Here is a 22,150-nt window from a genome sequence, read left to right as displayed (position 1 = left end):
GGGTGAAAATGCCTTGTTAATAAGATAGGTCAGAGAAACTGCCACACTGTTCAGACTGACAGGAAGGTGACTAACTCAGGTAACCACTTGTTAAATAGCGGTGTGCAGAATACCATCTCTGAACACACTAGATGTTGAACCTTGAAGTGAATGGGCTACAGCAGCAGAAGATCACAATATATACTTAGTGTCCATTTTATTAGATACAGGAGCGATCTAATAAAGTGGCCACTGAGTGGATCTAGATCCACCATCGCTGGAAGTCAGAGCATAAGACTGGAATATCTCCTTGACCTAATTGGTTGCATCAATCATCTTGTGGTAGTAGATGGGAATCAGCTGCAGGACTGCACTATTAATACCAGCACACTTAATACCCTCTGGCCCAAGATTATCTGTCAACTAAAATGGTTAGTAGTTTTTGTTATATTCCTCCTTTAAATTACATACAATGCATTTTGGACACGGAGATTTTTGTTTGATAAGATAAAAATAGTCTCAGTAGTGCCAGGGAATCAGAATGTAGGACAGCACGTGAACATAGAAACATAAACAGAAGAGTTGCATAGAGGAACATGAAACAGCCCTAAGCTAGTATTCAGAGAAGGTGAAATGGATGGGCACATCTGCGGAGTTCCTTTGGGAAGGAGCTTGATTTCTGCTCAGTGCTTTCTCTGTGCCACATGTCAGCATGGCTCAATTTTGTTTCTGAACTAAGAAGTTGTGAGTTAAGCCTCTTGCTCAGACTCGTCAACAAACTTCAGGCTAATACTCTGGTGCATCAGAGAATGAGCGCCTCACATTTGGATGAAGTGTTTCGAAAGACTTTCTCAGTCAAAATCTTATCTGTTGTTAGTTTATATGACTGTTATAGATCCCATGACACTAACCAAAAGCTAAATCTTCAATGCCCTGTGCAAAATACATTCATCAAACAACAACTTGAAAATAGGTGTTACTTTTGTAAGCTCATGGTGTATAACAAATTAAAATGGTTTCTTCATGTGTATATAAAACATTTACTGGCATTTAAAATAATTAATTTGGTATAATGGAGTTTAAAAAGAAAACAATCATAATATAAATGATATTGTACTCACTGAGGAGTACAATGGAAATTGTTATTGTTCCCAGTAGTTCATGGGACATGAAGAATACTTCTTCCTGCCAGATTAGATCACCCTTTCCAACATTTCTCCAATCCACTGAAAATTACACTTGTGCCATTTTCTATTTTGTCATGTCCTGAAACAGTTAATCACTTCTAATTTCTGTTCTTCCTCCACTTTCTGTTTGCTCATCTCTATCCTTCCTCCAGCTCTCTGTTTTCACTTCTGGGGGAAGGCCATAGACAGTATCCAGCTATCATTCACTTACCTATTGTAAGCTCGAGGAAGAACACGTCTGCTTTCAATGATGCACATTATAGCCTTTCAGGCTCAATATGTAGCTCACCAAATTACAGCGAACAACACCGGTTGTTCTCACTTACACCTCCACTCATTTATTTGCTGCTTTCCGATCTCCATCTTGTCTTCAATGCCACTTTCCTTCACTTTTACTAATACACTGACAGGATATGCAACTCCAGTTAAGACCAGTATCTATTGCTCATCCAGTACTCTGTGTCTATATCCTATCAGTTAACAAAACTGCTTGGAATGTCGAGGTATTAGAAATATTCATGCTCTTCAATCCAACAAACCATGCTAACACTTGAATTGAAGCATTCAGCTTCAGATCATTACAGCTTTCTCTCAATACCAGACTCTAATGATGTATAATGGGAAACAAAATGGCCAGAGAATCAGCTACCCTAATGCTTCAACGTGTGTTATATTTCACCATTACAGAATTGGTGTCTGTAATCTTTATATGTAGGTTTGGAGTCAGAGTCATGAAGTTGTACTGCATAGAATCTGGCTTTTCAGCCCATTGTGTTTATTTTGGAATTGTGAAAGCAAAGCCAATAATCAAGAAACAAGGGAATTCAAATACTAGTGGGCATGCACTTAAGGTGCGAGGGAGGTGTGGAGGGTCGTCACATCTGTCTTCACTGTTGGGTTTGGTGCAGCTTGCTCTCACAATATATGAAGACCACAGCAAACAGTCAGACCAATAGAAAAGGTCGTTGGCTGCAGCCTACCATCGCTGCAGGATCTGTACTACATGTGTCCAAGACAAAGAAGAGGCAGTCACTACCTACCCTGGAAACTGTCTTTTCCAAATGCTTACTTCTGGAAAGTATTATAGGCCTATTAAAACAAAAGCTTCACTCTGCCTTCACAGTTTCTTCCTTCAGGTAGTTAATCTGATGTACTATTCTCATTGGAGCCACCCCAACCCCACCAGCACACCCGTATATATTCCCCTCACCACTGCACTGTACTGTAAACATTGAAACCACTTTTATAATGCTGTTTACACTTTATATTTATGTATCTATGCACATTTTATTCTGTAAGACCATAGACAACGAGATATAGGAGCAGAATTAGGCCATTCAGCCCATTAAGTTTGTGTTGCCATTCAATCACGGCTGATTTATTATCCCTCTCCACCCCATTGTCCTGCCTTCTCTCCATAACCTTTGATGGCCAAACACTGAAAACTGTATCGGTAATCGAACCTCCAGCTTTATATTTTAAATCATTCTTTATTCTTTATAATTGTTGAATGTTGTTGTTTTTTTGTTGCATGTCACGCCAATATATCACAGCAAATTCCTAATGCATGTAAAAGAATAAAGTTGATCCTTGGTCCTTGATGTTACATTTTTTGACACAGTAGGTGCTTGGAATAGTCGACAGGGGGTAGTGATGAGAGCAGGTATGACAATGCTGTTTCAGAGACTTTTAGAAAGCCACATAGATTTGCAGAGATTGGATGAAAATGGATCATGTGCAGGCAGAAGAGATTTAATTTAATTTTGTATTATGTTCGACATTGGCATTGTGAGCCAAAGGACCTGTCCCTTTGTTGGACTGTGCCATGTTCTATGTCCTATGTTCTACAAGCAACTGAATCTTCCAGTCGATGCTACAGTTGACATTTTCAAGTGCAATGCTTAAAAAATATAGCACTGTGCAAAAGTCTTAGACACACATATACAGCTAGGGTGCCTGAAGTTTTTGCTCAGTACTGTATTTGACAACGTGGAGCAGAGAGCATGTTTGTAAATCTGGTGGGAGCAAAGGATGTTGTGAATGGTGAGGGTGGAGCGCCACAGGAGTGGTTGGGACAGGAGTGCCAGGGTGGGGCGTGGTGCAGGTGCAGACACACCCAGCCCTGAGCCAGCAAACAAGGTCATTTGATTTCAAACAATTGGTTTATTGATCATTGAGGTCTCTCTGGTACTTCCTACTCCCTCTTCCTTCCTTCCCCTTTTATCAACCATGATTCCCTTCTCTCTGCCTCCTTCCCGCTCTCAGTCCACAATAGAGACCCATATCAGAATCAGGGTTATCAGCACCCACGTATGTCATGATTATTTTTCTGCAGCAGCTGTACAGTGCAATACATAAACTTACTACAGTGCGGTGCAAAAGTATTAGGCACCCTAGGTAAATATATGTGCCTAAGACTTTTGCACAGTATTGTGCAAATAATCTTAAAGAGTGAGGAGAGGTCTCATTAAGCTCTTGGCATAGACTGAAATAATGTGCCATTGAATTCTTGTATGAATAGAATATCTCAGTTTATTCTCTGAATCCTTTTTATACTTAAAAGAAGAGCGAGATCTTCTCAGTTGCTATTTCAGTGGATAATTATTACTTTAATTGAAGGGACTTCAGCTACGCAGAAGCATTGATGTAAATTTCAGGGCAGTACTGACTTACTTGTGCCAACATAGCATGCAATATAAAAGTAGCTTTTTTATACCTCGCATCCAAAATCCAGGCCCATTGAAGACAGAAATATAGTCATAGCAGATTGTCCACAACTGGGAAGTCTGCCAGCAAACGTTTACCAAATCACTACTGCATGGGGACGGGTGACGACTAACATGCCCTACACAGAAACAACCTAGCTCTTTCCCAGACTCCTGCATTTTTTCTCATGGGGAAATCTGTCCAACTCTGATTTGGGCACCACAGTGGCGTAGCAGTTAGCGTGACACTATTACCGCTCGGTGTGTTTCAGAGTTCGGAGTTCAGTCCCGGTGCTGTCTGTACATCCTCCCCGCGGAATGCGTGAGATTTTCCCTGGGTGCACCGCTTTCCTCCCACCACCCAAAGGCATTCTGGGTAGGGTAATGGGTTATTGTAAAGAGTCCTGAGATTAGATTACAGTTAATTAGGTTTGTTGGGGTCACTGTGGTGGTGTGGCTTGAAGGGTTGGGGGGCCTACTTCACGCTGAGTCGCTGAATTGTAAACAACAATTGAAACTGCCTACATCATCCTTTCAGTGAGTGAACTGCTGATGAGAACTACTGTTGCGTATTCTCGCAGTTTCATTATGATCAAACTTACCTATGGCCCCATAAAGCAAGAGCTTCACAAAAAATGCTTTATAATACACTCTAGTTAGAAGTGCACACAAGCTTGTGAACCTACAGATGTATTCCTTTGTTAACTCATGCTGTCATTATACAAACCTTCCTGAGTCTATCATTTGACAGAAATGGACCTATTTAGCTGCACCCAACCCAATGAACCGAGGAAACTCAAAGGGTGCATCTCAAGTCAAATCAACTTTTATTGTCATTTCGACCATAACTGCTGGTACAGTGCATAGTAAAAATGAGACAACATTTTTCAGGACCAATATATTCTAAATCGTATATTACACTCAGTTGTCTCCAATGCAGTCGGAGGATTGCAAAAGCTTTGTAGCAAATTTGCCAGCCTAGAGTTTGTGATGGGAAACTAATGGAAATGGTTTCTGCTACTGGTTTGGGCTGATTTTCTACCAAGTAAAGGCTACGTTTTGGAGGGGTCACAATTCATGAATATATTAGCAAGAACTAGACACTGTACTTAATCGCTTGCAATAATAGCTGCTCCCTTCAGGATCAACTACATAAATTGTGGAACATTGGATGTTTAGAAATCATTCTTTTATATTTAGAGGACATCCATAAAGATGGGGCAGATTTGTCACAGATTTCTTACAATACTTTTTCAATATCAGTAATGTCATTTTTCCTTAATATGAACACATCGCAGGAGCTGAAGATCATTTGAATAATGCTCATTAAAAAGTCTATCACAGCTGCTAACGCCAGTTGTGCAGAATAACATCACAGGATTCACAGGATAGTGTTTTAAGAAAGCCTATTGAATTCTGCCATATCATACAATGTTCTATTGCTTTTTACGCTTTGTGCTCCCAACGCAGCATTCTATGTTTTATTAATGAGTGTTATTTTTATTGTATTAATTGTATGGAAGACCTTTAACAAATTGTGAGTTTGTTGTTCAGAATGTAATATAAAGTTTCACTTTGTGTATTATTTCCTCACACTCAGTCAAAGTGGCTATTCTTGGCCAGAGATGGGCATGGAACATAAAAGGCCAATTTAATTTTTCAAATCTGCTCTTTCCAAGAGACCAGGTGGATAGTGCTGTGCTCTGGATTCTCTCCAACCTATTCTATCTGATGACTGAGGTAAACAATTACAAGAATGTTTTCTTTTCTAAAATTTGTCCTAATATAAACCACATAGTATATATAACCTAATAGTTATCAAGTTGCATTATAACAGGGATGCTTTCTCATATTCATGATTTTTAAATTTTAAAAATGATCTGCTTAAAGCTAATAGAGGAAGTTTGGAGTTCTCTCTATTTCTAAGAAGAACTACAATGTCAGATGACATTCTAACCAGTTTGCAAGCACATCGAAAAGAGCCAAGGCTCCAAAGGAAAGTAAAGTTTCTGCCAATACCCTTATCTTTTAGTTTATTATTCAAACAGCATCGTACAAAGAAATATCTTTCCATTGAATCACTGTTGCGAAAGGCCCCTGTGCGTGAGTTAGCGTCTGCGTTTCCGAACTCTGTCTACATTCTAGAACAACAACATTGGCTGTGGAATAAGCTGAGGACTTTAGATTCAACTTGCATCTTGTATCGATGCAAAATTTCCTTTTACTCTCACATAATCAATCCCATTTTACCCTTGGAATTCGAAAATCTAATTGTACCCCTTAATCCTGTTGGTTCCACAAAATCTCCATCCTCCTACCACAGAGTCATAGAGTTATAGAGTTGTACAGCGCAGAAACAGACCCTCCAGCTCACCATGGCCACAGAGCCTGCTATACCCTCTACACTAATCCCATTTACACATGCTAGAACCATATCCTTCTCTGCTTTAGCAACTTAAGTACTTGCACAGATGCTTCTTAATTTTCCTGACAATATCCGTCTCTTAAGGCAGCACATTCCAGATTCCACCAGTCTCTCTGCAACAGATTTCTCCCTCAGATCCTCTCAAACCCTCCTGCCTCCCACTGTAAACCTATGGCCTTTTGCTTTTTAACACACCCACCATGGGAAAAAAGAGATTTTTGATTTCTACCTTGTATACCCCCCTCACACACCCCCCTGCCTCCTCCAACCCTGAGAGAACAAACCCAGCCTCTCTCTATAAACATAATGCTCTATTCTTCTTTATAAAGTCTACCAGCGAAAAATTATGAACCCTAAGCAAGAAACCACTGAGAATTTCAGAAACACCAAGGGTTCTCACTCATGCACAACAAATGCAATTTCTTTTACAAAACAAAATGTATCCATTTTCGGTCAGTAGAAGTCTCAGAGATATCAGACTTCCACATTACTCTCAACTGGGTATGGGAATTGCAGGGTACCTTCAGAAAACTCATCTACTTGGTCAAAAGAAAGTAACTTTGGTTAACATCTCAGTGACCACATATACAAATTATACCAGTCTGTTAAGCTTTAAATTCATTTTGGGGTCTAGGTCACAGTTATAAATTGTACACCCTCTGCTCTTACTGACTGAAGTAGCATGTGAATTCACACTGAAATTACAGTTACTGTCTGATGACTCACATTGTGCGCAAGAGCTCGATATTTTACATAGCTTGCAAAGACAAAAGAATCTGTTTAATTGTGTGGTTTGATTGATGGCAGCAAGGTAGATGTGTGAATATCTGGCATTCTTATGAAGAAAGATTCTGGATTTAGTTCAACATTAGTTAGTTAACGTGATTTTGATTTACTTAACATAATTTTGATATGGTTCAGAATAAATAGAGACAAAATTATGCCCAGCAGCTGAATACTAATTTAAAAACAAGAATGTAAAGGCAAAGCTCAACAAGAAGGAACAGTTACATACCCTGGTACAGAGAGCAGGCTACTGCGATCCATCACCCGTAGTATTATTGAAAATGCACCAAGTCCAGCTGTGGTCTCTCACCAGATAAAGAGGCAAGGTAAAATATTTAAAGTCCTTAATAATGGTTACGCTTTCCACCTCAATTGATTTCACAGTCACGCTGGCAATGGAAACATTTCCGATTCAAAGCTCCAAACAACACTAGTTTATACTTAGCTCTGCATAGCCAGCAGCAGTGACACTCTCTTTAAGCAACGGCAAGGAAAATGATTGCATGTGACAGAGCCTGAGCATCCCACACAGAGAACACACTGCACCCAGGCATGGTACTGAAACCCCCATAACCTTCTACAGCAGACTGCAGGGGCACTGGTGTTCAGCTGACGTACGTCTCATGCCCTTGCATTTGTTAAATAGGGCATCATATCCCTTTTGATTATCCCCTCTGCTGTGAAATGGATTTTACAACTAAATGAGGTGAAACACCAGCGAGCAAATTTGAAACCAAAAAAATAGATACTTAAAAGGCAGCCTCACCATTACAACCTTCCAAATGGTGCCTGAATTCACAGCAGTTCTTTTAAAGAGACAGTAGCATCCTCAAAGCTCCTGATTCCACGAAGCTGCTGTCAGCAAGTCAGTCATACAAACAGGATTTTTGTGGTACATCGCATTGTCATTCTGTGACCAGACTCCCTATTTTTATGCTACTTACTGCACAGTGTATCCTGGAATAAGGCACGATGAACCTCTTTCTTACCCATATCATTGGCCCTTAAAATTAGGTTCTGAGTGTGGCTATATTCCACTTTCTTCCTCCTTTAGAATGCCAACAATGATAGTGCTTGTACGTGACTGAATGTCTACAAAGTACCTGTGAAATGCGACCACTATTGTGCTGTAGGGAATATATCAGCCTAACTATGCACAGTGAGAGTAATGTAATAATCTGATTTTAGGAGAGCATTGTGGGAATATTGGCCAGTTTATTTGTTCGTTATGTGTCATGTTGATGACATAGGTGATGATGGTCTTTCCATGGCCATGATTGTTCTTAGCAAATTGTTCTACAAAAGTGGTTTGCCATCGTCTTCTTGTGGGCAATGTCTTTGCAAGACAGGTGACCTCAAGCATTATCAAAATTCTTCAGAGATTGCCTGCCTGATGTCAGTTGTTCCATAACCAGGACTTGTGATATGCACCAGCTGTCTATACGACATCTGCCACCTGCTCCCATGGTTTCATATGACCCTAATCGGGGGAAGTGGGGGCTAAGCGGGTGCTGCACCTCGCTCAAAGGTGACTTGCAGGCTAGCGGAGGGAAGGACTGGCTTACACCTCCTTTGGTAAAGACATACCTCCACCGCACCACCAAAAATTGGGCAGAATGATATGAAAAGTACATCAACCTTTCTTTGAAGTAGTACCTTAGGCCTAAAAGGGCAGATGAAAACTTTACTAAATGTATCATGAGGAGGACAACACATCAGTGTCCTATCACTGCTTCTCCAAAGCGTCAACTAATGTTTTGCACTGAAGACTTTGGAGTGGAAATTAAACCCATAACCTCTGATTCGTCACTAAGTATGCTACTGCCATGGGTGAAAGCAGCCAAAAGAGCCTTCTTGTATTGATATTTGTACTGATTTTGTTGGACACTCTCTTACTAGTACAATGTACTAGCCCTTACTAGAATGCTTGCACTCCTCACTACCATTAAGCATCTTTGTGGCTATGGAATACATCACTTTATATTCCATTATTGATATTTGGATTTTTTATTTTCAATAATCACTTATCTAGCCTCCCTCAAATACAGTTTAAAGCAGATTTCCTGATTATCATCACTCTCCAGCCGTTGGACTCATTCTGCACAATTTGGCTGTGTAGAGTGGCTATATTTCAAAAGGATTTCATTGGCTGAGGACCACTTTGAAACATCCGGAGAAGTCAGACAGAAAGGGAAGATTTGCAAAGGTAGTCTGACACATGCTTTGCATGTTGATTGGGGTTGCGAAATGTTTATGAAACAGTTTATTATACATCTTAATTCAAGATATGTCGCAGAACATATAATCTTACCCTTAGTGGTGTTTTTAAAAGTTGTAGTTTAAAGAGAGCACAATGAAGGATATAAAGGGAAAAATTCTACAATGACTTGTTGTTCATATATCTTTGGTAGGAAAGCTATAATGGTTTTGGAATAACAACTTAAATGCTGCTTTTATCATTTTTTCCAGGGTTTTATTTCAAATGCTTCACAAAAATTACATCAGTCAAATCAGAAATCCTTCCAAAGAATTAAAAATGGGCAAGTTGAAATTTTTATTCCCCAAAATGTTCATGATTATTAATAATGGTGGTTAAGGAGTCACAGTGTCATACAGTACAGAAACCAATCCCTTAGGTCACCATGTGCATGCTGTCCATCGAGTGCCCAGCTCATTTACAATTGCTTCGTCTATAGACCCTCGTGCCTTGACAATTTCAGTGCTCACTGAGACAATTAAATGTTGCGAGACTATCTGTCTCAACTATCTTTTCAGACATTGTGGTCCAGATTGCAAAAAGTCACTAGATGACAGAACATTTCCTTAGATGGGTGGATACTATAGAGAGAGTGCAGAGGAGATTTATAAGGATGTTGCCTGGATTGTGGAGCATGCCTTATGAGAATAGGTTGAGTAAACTTGGCCTTTTCTTCTTGGAGTGACAGAGGATGAGAGGTGACCTGATAGAGGTGTATAAGATAATGGAGACATTGATCGTGTGGATAGCCAGAGGCCTTTTCCCAGGGCTGAAATGGCTAACGTGAGGGCGCATAGTTTTAAGGTGCTTGGAAATAGGTACAAGGGGGATATCAGAGGTAAGTTTTTCACATAGAGAGTGGTGGGTGTGTAAAGTACACTGCCAGTGAAGGTGGTAGAGGCGGGCACAATAGGGTCTTTTAAGAGACTCTTAGATAGGTACATGGAGTTTAGAAAAATAGAGGGCTATGCAGTAGGGAATTCTAGGCAGTTTCTAGAGAAGATTACATGGCCAGCACAACATTGTGGGCCGAAGGGCCTGTAATGTGTTGCAGATTTTCTATGTTTCTATGTCCTATCCCCCTTCTCCTCACGCCCTCTGAATTTAGATGTCTCATATAATGTAAAAAGTTTCCTAAAATCCACTGCATCTATCCCTTCGTACTTTCGTGTGCTCTGACTAGTCCCCCTTTGGCCTTTCCCACTCCAGGGAAATCACATCTTTCTTCATGATTGAAAAACCCATCCCCAGCAACATTTTGGTGAATCTCCTTTTCACCCTCGCCAATACAATCATGTCCTTCCTGTAGTGTGGAGACCAAGACAGTGCACAATACTCTGACTATAACATGTTAGATAATTATTTGGATCTGACAATGTATGAAAAACAAATTGCAGCGGATTATCGAATGTATCATGGTGACAGTAAGAGCTAGGCATATCTGTATTTCAGAATCAGAATCATGTTTATTATCACTGACATATGTCTTGAAATTTGTTGGTGTGGCAGCAGTGTTAGACACAAAAATTACTATAAATTTCAAAATAAATAAATAGTGCAAAAAACAGAACAAGGAGCTAGTGTTCATGGACTGTTCAGAAATCTGTAAGCAGTTGGGAAGAAGTTGTTCCTATGTCATTGAGTATAAATCTTCAGGTTCCTGTACCTCCTCCCTGATGGTAGTAATGAGAAGAGGGCATGTCCCAGATGGTGAGGATCCTTAGTTATGGAGGCTACCTTCCTGAGGCACCACACCTTGAAGATATTCCAGATGGTGGGGAGTGTCTTGCCCGTGATGGAGCTGGCTGAGTCTGCAATGCTTTTTTGACCCGTCTTGTGATCCTGTGCACTGGGTCTTCCACACCAGGGTGTGATGTACACCCTATATACTCAGTATACTGTATGTCTAAAGAAATTTGGAACACTCTTTGGTGACATACCAAATCTCCTCAAAATCCTAATGAAGTAGAACATAAAACATAGGAGCAAAATTAGGCCACTTGGCCCATTGAGCCTGCTCCACAATTCAATTATGGCTGATCCTTTTCATTCCCCTCTCAGCTCTACCCCCCTCCCCCTGGCCTTCTCCCCGTAACCTTTGATACTGTGTCCAATCAGGAACCTATCAATCTCTGCCTTAAATACACCCAATGGCCTGGCCTCCACAGCTGCCTGTGGTAATAAATTCCACAAATTCACCACCCTCTGTTTTAAATAGGCGCCCCTCTATCCAGACGCTGTGCCTTCTTGTCCTAGACTCCCCCATCATGGGAAACATTCTTTCCACATCTACTCTGTCTAGGTCTTTTAACATTCAAAAGGTTTCAATGAGATTCTCCATCACCCTTTTAAATTCCGGTGAGTACAGACCCAAAGCTATCAAATGTTCCTCGTATGATAACCCTTTGATTCCCTGAATCATCCTTGTGAACCTCCTCTGGACCTTCTCCAATACCAACACATCTTTTCTTAGTTGAGGAGCCCAAAACACTTCTCAATATTCAAGGTGAGGGCTCACCAGTGCCTTATAAAGCTTCAGCATCACATCATTGCTCTTGTATTCTAGACCTCTTAAAATGAATGCTAACATGGCATTTGCCTTTCTCACCACTGACTCAACCTGCAAGTTAACCTTTAGGGTGTTCTGCACAGTGATTCCCATGTTCCTTTGCATCTCAGATTTTTTGATTTTCTCTCCATTTAGAAAATAGTCTGCACATTTATTTCTACTACCGAAGTGCATGACCATGCATTTTCTAACACTATATTTCATTTGCCAATCTCTTGCCTATTCTCCTAATTTGTCTAAGTCCTTCTGCAGCCTACCTGTTTCCTCAACACTACCTGCCCCTCCACCAATCTTCGTATCATCTGCATACCTGGCAACAAACCATCTGTTCCATCATCTAAATCATTGATATACAGCATAAAAATAAATGGTCCCAACACTGACCCTTTGCATCTCAGATTTGGATTTTTTCTCATTTAGAAAACAGTCTCACATTTACTTCTACTACCAAAGTGCATGACCATGCATTTTCCAACATTGCATTTCATTTGCCGCTTTCTTGTCCATTTTCCAAATCTGTTTAAATCCTTCTGCAGCCTACCTGTTTCCTCAATACTACCTGTCCCTCCACCAGTGTTCACATCATCTGCAAATTTGGCAAAAAATCCATCTATTCCATCATCTAAGTCATTTATATATAGCATATAAAGAAGTGGTCCCAACACCGACCTCTGCGGAATGCCATTAGTCACTGGCAGCCAACCAGAAAAGGATCCTTTTATTCCCACTGGCTGCCTGCTACCAATCAGCCAATGCTCCAACCATGCCAGTAACTTTCCTGTAATACCATAGGTTCTTAACTTGGTAAGCAGCCTCATGTGTGGCACCTTGTCAAAGGCCTTCTGAAAGTCCAAATATGCAACATCCACTGCTTTCGCAAATACTGTGGTTTGTGTCCCTTCTTTATGATTGCATCAATGTGTTGGGCCCAGGATAAATCCTCTGTGTTGTTGACACCCAGAAATTTGAAACTGCTTTCCCTTCCCACCACTGAACTTCACTGAGGACTTGACTTGGCCCTTTCTGAAGTCCACAACCAATTCCTTTGTCTTGAACCTGGGTGAGAGGTTGTTTTAGTGACACCACTCAACCTACTGAACTAGCTCACTCCTGTACAGCTTCTCAATATCATTTGAAGTTTTACCAACAACTGTGATGTCATCAGTGAATTTGTAGATGCTGTTTGATTGTGCCTAGCTACGTAGTCATGAGTATCGAGAGAGTAGAGCAGTGGGCTAAACTTGCATCCCTGAAGTGCCTACTTAGCCCACTGCTCCATCAACTAAAGCAAATCGAAACAAAGTCACTTCAGAAATATTGCAATATACAACTTAAGACAAGATAATTACAAAGTGATGACTGGTAAATGGATTATGCTGGCTGGTTCAGTGGGTAATGCTGTTGCCTCTTAATCAGAAGCTCCTGGGTTACTCTCAACTAGAGCACAATAGATTTGGGCTGACTCTTCAGCAGAGCACCAAGGAAAAGCAACTCCACTCGAGGTGCTAATTTGTGGTGAAATATTAAATCAAGGGGCTATCTCCTCTCTCCATTTGGAAGAAGGTCAGGCAGTTAACTTAGTCCTGGAAGATGTTTATGCATGAAAAACTTTAATGAATTATATTACCTACTTTGTTTCACAGCACTGTTTGTAAAAACTTGCTGTGTGGGAATTGCTTGCTCTGCTTCCATTGACAGTACATATTGTAAAGTGCTTTGGAGTGTTTTGAAATCGATGTTGAAAGTGTATATCTTTATTTCTGACAGCAATTATATGTGATTGGGTTTTCTGGAAAAATATTAGACAATTTTGATGAGGGTGGTGATAATTTAATTGCATTTGTTTATTGATATATTTGTAATTTTTACGCGTTGCTTCATAAGACTTTTTCTTGAATTACATTTTTATTTTTTTTAACTTAAATGTACCAGTTCATCATATTGTAATAATCCTTAAAATGGCTGTTTCACTCATGAATTGTTTCATTTCTCCCCTTGTTCAGAAGGAACAGATTTGAAATTTGCATTTCACGTTTAAGACTCGTTGCTCTGAATGTTCCTGCATTTCTATGAGATGCATGGCCTGCAGCCATGGTGAAGTAATCCACAATCAAGTGATCCAACTTGCTGGGCCAGGCCAAACACTTTTCGCCTGTCCCTCAAGGGATTGCGGCTCCTTCTGTCAGTTTTTGCAAGGTCTTTTGTGTGTAAGCTGTCTGTTATTATCAGCCCATATTCCCCATCATATTGTTAGTGTACCCCTAGGTCAGGCATTTCAAGCTGTTTCGCGATGCATTGGAAATTGTTATATTCGTGCCTTGTCTTTGAGATGTGACCCCATTCTTAAATCATATAATAGCAACTCATCCATTTGCTTTGACCCATTATGAAAAATCTGCAGTGTTCAATCACATCACAGATAATGTCAAAAATCTTTAAATAATCTGTATGCTGGTCTGATATTGGTAAGCGGGCAAACCTCCTAGGCATTTCTTAGATTCTTGCAGGAAAAGGAAGTCTGGCTAGCTGTTTCTATCATATCAGTCGTCGTGATGCCACAAAAAATTTCATCAGTAGAGAATTAAATCAGGCAGTAGTCTGCTGGATATATTCCAATTTGCCACTCGAACTGCAGGCATAGATGAGTTGACATATGCAAACTGTGAGGAAGAATGCAGGAGAATCTTGGAGGTTGTTTGTAGGCTAGGAGAGCGGAGTGATGCATTATAACAAATATGATTCAATGTGGATTAAAATGAAATTATATTTGAGAATACGAGTAAGGAATGGAAATAAAAGGGAAAATTTTTCACACAGTGTTGAGAGAAGAGACTGTAGATCACAGGAACAAACAGGCAAATCTTGAAAGTGAGGTAACTCTAGGTAAGAGATGCAAAAATGGATGGCACTGAACAGTTGAAATTTCCCAAAATGCATTTGCTGCAGGTGCTACCCTCATATTTCTTTTGGACAGTTCCTGAAGTTGAATCAAATTCCTCCCAATAAGGCTGACAATAAAACAAAAACACAAATGGTTTCCAAAGTAACATAAAGTTCAGGACTTCCATCAATCTTCATCTCATGACAAAAACACTTTCCAAAAATGGAGAAGAACAAGTTCAAGTATTGGGAAAGGAATGTTGGGGAAAATTAATATTAGAAATGAGGTGAGATAACTTCAGTATCCCTTTCTTCCACTTCAGGTCTGTGTTATTTTATGAATTATTTTTACTAGGATTAGCCCATCTAGTCTGCATTGGTAGTTTACTTAAAGTTTAAATCTTCTCAGTGCTAATTGACTAATCACTAATTGTGGAGATACAAGAGATCGCAGATGCTGAAGTCTGGAGCAATAAGCAATTTGCTGGAGGTCGAGCCAAAACGTCAGCAATTCCTTTTCTCCCAGGCTCACCCCGCTGGGGAAGAAAGGTATTATAGAGTCATAGAGTCATAGAACAATACAGAACAGAAAAAGGACCTTTGGCCCACCCAATCCATGCCAATCTATTATTCTGCCTAGTCCCATAACCCATAGTACCTAGACCACAGCCCTCCATACCTCTCCCATCCATGTACTTAACCATATTTCTATGAAAAATTGAAATTGAATTGGCATCTTCCTCTTCCACAATCTCACCACCCTCTGAGTGTTCCCCTTAAACTTTTACCTTTTATACTTAACCCATGACCCCTAGTTCTAATTTCACCCAACCTCACTGGAAAAAACCTGCTTATATTTGCCCTAGCTATAGCCTTCATAATTTTGTATAACATTATCAAATCTCCCCTTATTCTCCTATGCTCTAGGGAATGAAATCCTAACCTATTCAACCTTTCTCTATTACTTGGGTCCTCCAGTGCTGGCAACGTTGTTGATGACTTGGGTCGAGACCCTGCATCAGGAACACTTATTTCCCTTTTCACTGATAGTGAAAACAGTGCCTTAAACAGCCCCCCAAACTTTTGTTCACAGAAATGATATTACAACAAGGGATTTTGATCAATTTAGCTGAGAATTTTTATTTGTGAATCACATGCTCATTTTTCCACAGTAGAGCCCCAAAAACATGAAGATTTGTAAAGCGTGAAAAATTAAAAATTCAAAAAATGAAATATCAGCTGTTCAAATATATTTAACCCCCTTAGCTGCACCACCTCTTGCAACTATTACAGTCAGTAGTCTTTTTGGATAAGTCTCTATTAGTTTTGCACAAGGTGTTGGGGCTAGATTTACCCATTCCTCCTTGCAAGATTGCTCAAGCTGTGCCTGGTTAGTTGGGGAGCGATGGTGGACAGCAATCTTGAGGTCTTGCCAAAGACATTTGATTGGGTTAAGATCAGGACTCTGACTGGGCCTCTCAAGGGCATCAATTTTCCTCATTTGAAGCCACTCCATGACTATGGCAGAGTGATCACTGTCCTCCTGAAATATGAACTTCCTCCCCAGTTTAAGCTTTCTAGCAGAGTCAAGCAGATTTTTAATCCATGATCTCCCAGGAATTTAGCAGCATTCATCTTCCCATCAATCCTGGCCAGATTTCCAGTCCTTGCTGCTGAAAAGCATTCCCATAGCATGATGTTTACCTCCACCATACTTTACAGTAGGGATGGTGTACCTGGCTGATGCACAGTATTAGACTGATGCCACACAAACTACAAAAAAAAACATGTCATTGCCCATAAAAAGTTTGCAAAGTGTCACCTGGAAGGTACTGTAAATATGTGGAAGAAGGTCTTGTGGTCGGATAAGATTAAAATGGAACTTTTTGGCCTCAACTCTAAACGGTAGTATGCATGTGATTCACAAGCAAAAATTCTCAGTTAAGTTGATCAGAATCCCTGATTTATATGAACAAAGGATTGGGGACTGAATGCTTTTTCACAGCACTGTAAACATCTCCCAGCATTTATTTATGTTTGGTATTTGTTTACTTCAATTCACTTGCTCATCCATGTGTATCATCAATATACCTTTTCAAGCAATGATTTAATTCACTCATAAAAGTTGTTTTACCAAAACACTTGATGAGAAATGTTCTTTAATAAAAAATTCAATGTCCTTAATGTCAACTAAGTATTTTTCTACCTAGTTCATTAATTTATTTCTGTAATTTTTTACCTCCTTGTTCTGTCTTGCTGATAAGTGGTAGAATTTTGAAATACAGTAGTACTTGTAATTTTCTTCATAAACTTGACCACAGTTGCTAAATTATCTATAAAATCTCTTGTAGACCTGCAAGCAATGTCATTATTTCTGAAATCCCTCTATGTATCTGTACACATTCATTTCTGATAATGGTGCAATGAAACTGGGTTGCATCTGTTCAATTGACTTTATATCATTTTACATTTGCAAACAATTTTGACCCCTTATCATTTGCTATTGCATATTATGCACTGCATGAAATTAAACAAATAAAAGCAGAATGAACATGTAATCAGCCAAAAAAAGAGAAAATGTTGGAAAAACTCAGCAAGTCAGGTATCCACTGAGGACAGAGAAACATCTGACGCCTCACGTCTTAATAAGCTGGTAAGGAAGGCGGGCTCTGTCGTGGGCAAAGTACTGGAGAGTTTAACATCGGTAGCTGAGCGAAGGGCGCTGAGTAGGCTACGGTCAATTATGGATAACTCTGAACATCCTCTACATAGCACCATCCAGAGACAGAGAAGCAGTTTCAGCGACAGGTTACTATCGATGCAATGCTCCTCAGACAGGATGAAGCGGTCAATACTCCCCAATGCCATTAGGCTTTACAATTCTACCGCCAGGACTTAAGAACTTTTTAAAAGCTATTATTAATGCTTTTTGAGATAGTGATTTAGATGCATATCATATTTTTTACTGAGTTAAGTATTGTATGTAATTAGTTTTGCTACAACAAGTGTATGGGACATTGGAAAAAAGTTGAATTTCCCCATGGGGATGAATAAAGTATCTATCTATCTATCTATCTGAGAGTTATTTGAGAGTGTGACATATGATCAGAGTTAGTCCTAATTCTGACGAAAGGTCACAGACCCAAAAACATTGACTGTTTCTCTTTCCATCCTGCCCGATATGCTGAGTTTCTCCCCCTTGCATTTTGTGTTTTTGTTTCACATGTTCATATATTTTTTTTATTTTCAAGTAAGTAGCCAATGAGCTTTAACATGTGAAAATGAGAAGAACAATGGGTTCTGCTTAATTGGGCCATTAGTTAACTGGGAAAGCTGGTTATTTGGGATAACTCTTAAAGAACTAAAACTAAATCAAGAACATGGCCAGGATTTTGTTTATTTGGGCTGAATTAGGGCAAGAGACTGTTGCTGAACAATTCCTAACTAGCATTAGTCGTGCACACTTACGTGGCCTTTAGATACTACACTGTGCATAGTGCAATCAGTTTTTAAACAGCATCAGTTGCGAGTGTTTGTGCTTTAAAAAAGTGACTTTTGTTACTGATAGTTGTGAAAAATAAAAAGTAAGACAAATTGGAACTGTTTTGCTCATGACAGTTTCAAACATTCACACTTAGCGATGCCAGAAATGGCTGGGAGTGAAAATGAAATGCTTTCACTCGTTCAACAAATTAGGGACCATGAAGATATTGACAATCATCATGAATTTTACAATGAAAATGAAAATTTGGAGGATGTAATTATCTAAAGAATTGTATGAAGACAGTCCATTATCTGCATTAGCCATCCATGCTGATTTTGTTCATTTACAGTCAATCAATAACTATAACAAATGAGTACCCGGTTTTATAGTACTGTAGAGGTATTGGCAGTGTTCTAATTTCTCCTGTATTTCATTTAAATACATAAATTGCTTCTCAGTTAAACAATTGTTTGTTTTTGTCTTTTTTATAACTTTTAATTATTTCCATGAAATTTTGGCTAATTGGGTCAAAATATACCGGTCCAGATGTGTCCCAATAAACCAGAATCTTACGCATTACATGTTGGTAAGTTAAAAATAGTCACATCCTACTTTAAAAGTAGAATGTCAATGTTCGTTAAGATTATGAGTTAATTAATACAAATCATCTAAGAATATGAATATTTTTCTTGTGTAAATTGGATGGTTTATGAATCTTGGAAGACAAATGCGTAAATCATTAGAAGCAACAATACAAGTTAATGACCTGGACAAAAAAAGGAAACAGACCCTAAGTTTGGACTGGAGAAATGCAATCCAGAGCTATGAAGTTGTGCTAAAATTTCAGGGAATCCTGATCTGACCACACTATGTACATTTTTGGACACTATGATGGGAAGACAGGAAGTAAAAAGGCAGTCAGCCATTACATTAGAAGTTTCCATGTGCTGAGTGTATTTTATGGGTGGGGATAGGCTTCCTGTTGTAAAGCTCCTTATATCCATTGTGTCCTTGGTTGTTTCTTCCATTGAAAGAACATCATACAAAGTTGCAAGGATGGGAATTTTTTTTCTGGAGTTCCATTAGAATTGCATGAGATGTCAAATTGCTTTCCTATTGAGCTTCTATCAAAGGACACAAATATGCTGAACCCTTTGTAGAAATCTCTTAGGTATGGTCAAAAATTCCTTTAAGGGCATATAGTTGTTCAATGTAGTCCTAATGAGTCCAAAATATGTAATAATGTAATGGGAAATACCCATAAAAAGACCTACAGCCCTAAAAGAAGCATTTACACTGTAAATTCAGCTTCCATTTGGTATAGCATTAGAGAGAAAATTTACGAATTTTCCCATTTTCACACTACTGACTTTTATCTACCTACCTACACTGTCAAAACAAGTTCTGAAATGAATGTATTCCACCTACTGAACCCTGCCATTAATTTCCATGAAAAGAGTGTTAGCTGCCACCTGTCACCAGAGGATAACATAATGCCTTCTACCAGCTGCAATTATGTGCAAAATTGTGGGAATTAAGATTATCTTCATTTTCTTTCAAAGAACACTTACAAGTACTCAGCAAATCCATTTGGTCCATAATATATGTGGCAGTGGGTGCTCCTAGTTTGCAGTGAAGCATTATACAGACAGTGCAAAGTATCTGATAAATATTGACCAGAAAGAGGTGTGACTGGTTTATTCAAAGTTCTTCTCAGACAGTGCATGCTTAATTTATTTTAAATGCTTTATAACATTTTAAATTGCTGCTTTCTAAATTATTTTTTTAATTGTTTATTTAGAAACATAGAAAACCTACAGCACAATACAGGCCCTTCAGCCCACAAAGCTGTGCTGAACATGTCCCTACCTTAGAACTGCCTAGGCTTACCCATAGCCCTCTATTTTACTAAGCTCTACGTAGCCATCCAGTAGTCTCTTGAAGGATCCTATCGTTTCCAGCTCCACCACCACCGCCGGCAGCCTATTCCATGCACTCACCACTCTCTGCGTAGCCATTTTAGCCCTGGGGAAAAGCCTCTGACTATTCACACGATCAATGCCTCTCATTATCTTGTACACCTGTTTCAGGTCACTTCTCATCCTCCATCGCTCCAAGGAGAAAAGGCCGAGTTCACTCAACCTATTCTCATAAGGCCTGCTCTCCAATCCAGGCAACATCCTTGTAAATCTCCTCCGCACCCTTTCTATGGTTTCAGACAGACAGACATACTTTATTGATCCCGAGGGAAATTGGATTTTGTTACAGCCGCATCAACCAAGAATAGTGAAGCAATATAGCAATATAAAACCATAAATAATTAAATAATAATAAGTTAATCATGCCAAGTGGAAATAAGTCCAGGACCAGCCTATTGGCTCAGGGTGTCTGACACTCCAAGGGAGGAGTTGTAAAGTTTGATGGCCACAGGCAGGAATGACTTCCTATGACACTCAGTGTTACATCTCGGTGGAATGAGTCTCTGGCTGAATGTACTCCTGTGCCTAACCAGTACATGACAGCATCCTCTTTTCAGACACTACCGTCAGAGAGTCCAGTTCCACCCCCACAACATCACTGGCCTTACGAATGAGTTTGTTGATTCTGTTGGTGTCTGCTACCCTCAGCCTGCTGCCCCAGCACACAACAGCAAACATGATAGCACTGGCCACCCCAGCCTCATAGAACATCCTCAGCATCGTCCGGCAGAAGTTAAAGGACCTCAGTCTCCTCAGGAAACAGAGATGGCTCTGACCCTTCTTGTAGACAGCCTCAGTGTTCTTTGACTAGTCCAGTTTATTGTCCATTAGTATCCCCAGGTATTTTTAATCCTCCACTATGTCCACACTGACCCCTTGGATGGAAACAGGGGTCACCAGTGCCTTAGCCCTCCTCAGGTCCACCACCAGCACCTTAGTCTTTTTCACATTAATCTGTAGATGATTCTGCTCACACCATGTGACAAAGTTTCCCACCGTAGCCCTGTACTCAGCCTCATCTCCCTTGCTGATGCATCCAACTATGGCAGAGTCATCAGAAAACTTCTGAAGATGGCAAGACTCTGTGCAGTAGTTGAAGTCCGAGGTGTAGATGGTGGAGAGAAAGGGAGACAGGACAGTCCCCTGTGGAGCCCCAGTGCTGCTGACCACTCTGTCTGACACACAGTGTTGCAAGCGCATGTACTGTGGTCTGCCAGTCAGGTAATCAATAATCCATGACACCAGGGATGCATCATCCTGCATCACTGTCAGCTTCTCACCCAGCAAAGCAGGGCAGATGGTGTTGAACGCACTGGAGAAGTCAAAAAACATGACCCTCACAGTGCTCGCCAGCTTGTCCAGGTGGGCGTAGACACAGTTCAGCAGGTAGACGATGGCATCCTCAACTCCTAGTCGGGGCTGGTAGATGAACTGGAGGGGTGGGGTGGGGAGGGGTGGCCTCTAAGTGTGGCCTAACCATAGGATGGAGCGGCTCTAGAACAAGTCTCTCCAGGGTCTTCATGATGTGGGAGGTCAATGCCACCGGTCTGTAGTCATTGGAGCCACATCCTTCCTGTAGTGAGGCGACCAGAATTGAGCACAGTACTCCAAGTGGGTCTGACCAGGGTCCTATATAGCAGCAACATTACCTCTCGGCTCTTAAACTCAATCCTACGATTGTTGAAGGCCAACGCACTGTATGCCTTCTTAACCACAGTCAACCTGCATAGCAGCTTTAAGTGTCCTATGGACTCGGACCACAAGATCTCTCTGATTCTCCACACTGCCAAGAGTCTTACCATTAATGCTATATTCTGCCATCATATTTGACCTACCAGAATGAACCACCTCACACTTGTCTGGTTTGAACTCCATCTGCCACTTCTCAGCCTAGTTTTG

General features: G+C 40.2%; 1 protein-coding gene across 3 annotated transcripts in view; it reads right to left on the bottom strand.

The window, feature by feature from the left end:
• The window catches only part of sphkap (SPHK1 interactor, AKAP domain containing), a 139,644-nt gene extending 131,742 nt beyond the window's left edge, over nt 1-7,902 (bottom strand). For 2 of the 3 annotated variants that reach the window (XM_073041347.1, XM_073041349.1), the window contains exon 1: nt 7,312-7,613. In XM_073041347.1, the coding sequence (XP_072897448.1) occupies nt 7,312-7,343 (32 nt within the window). In that variant the 5' untranslated portion in view covers nt 7,344-7,613. Of the gene's footprint in view, nt 1-7,311; nt 7,614-7,848 lie in introns of those variants that run through there. The other variant, XM_073041348.1, reaches the window with a different exon arrangement.
• Nucleotides 7,903-22,150: the final 14,248 nt, after the last annotated feature.

This window comes from Hemitrygon akajei, chromosome 3 (genome assembly GCF_048418815.1).
Source record: "Hemitrygon akajei chromosome 3, sHemAka1.3, whole genome shotgun sequence".
Classification (NCBI taxonomy): Eukaryota; Metazoa; Chordata; class Chondrichthyes; order Myliobatiformes; family Dasyatidae; genus Hemitrygon; species Hemitrygon akajei.
The sequence above is the reverse complement of the archived record's forward strand: the minus strand, read 5'-3'. Positions and strand labels throughout refer to the sequence as shown.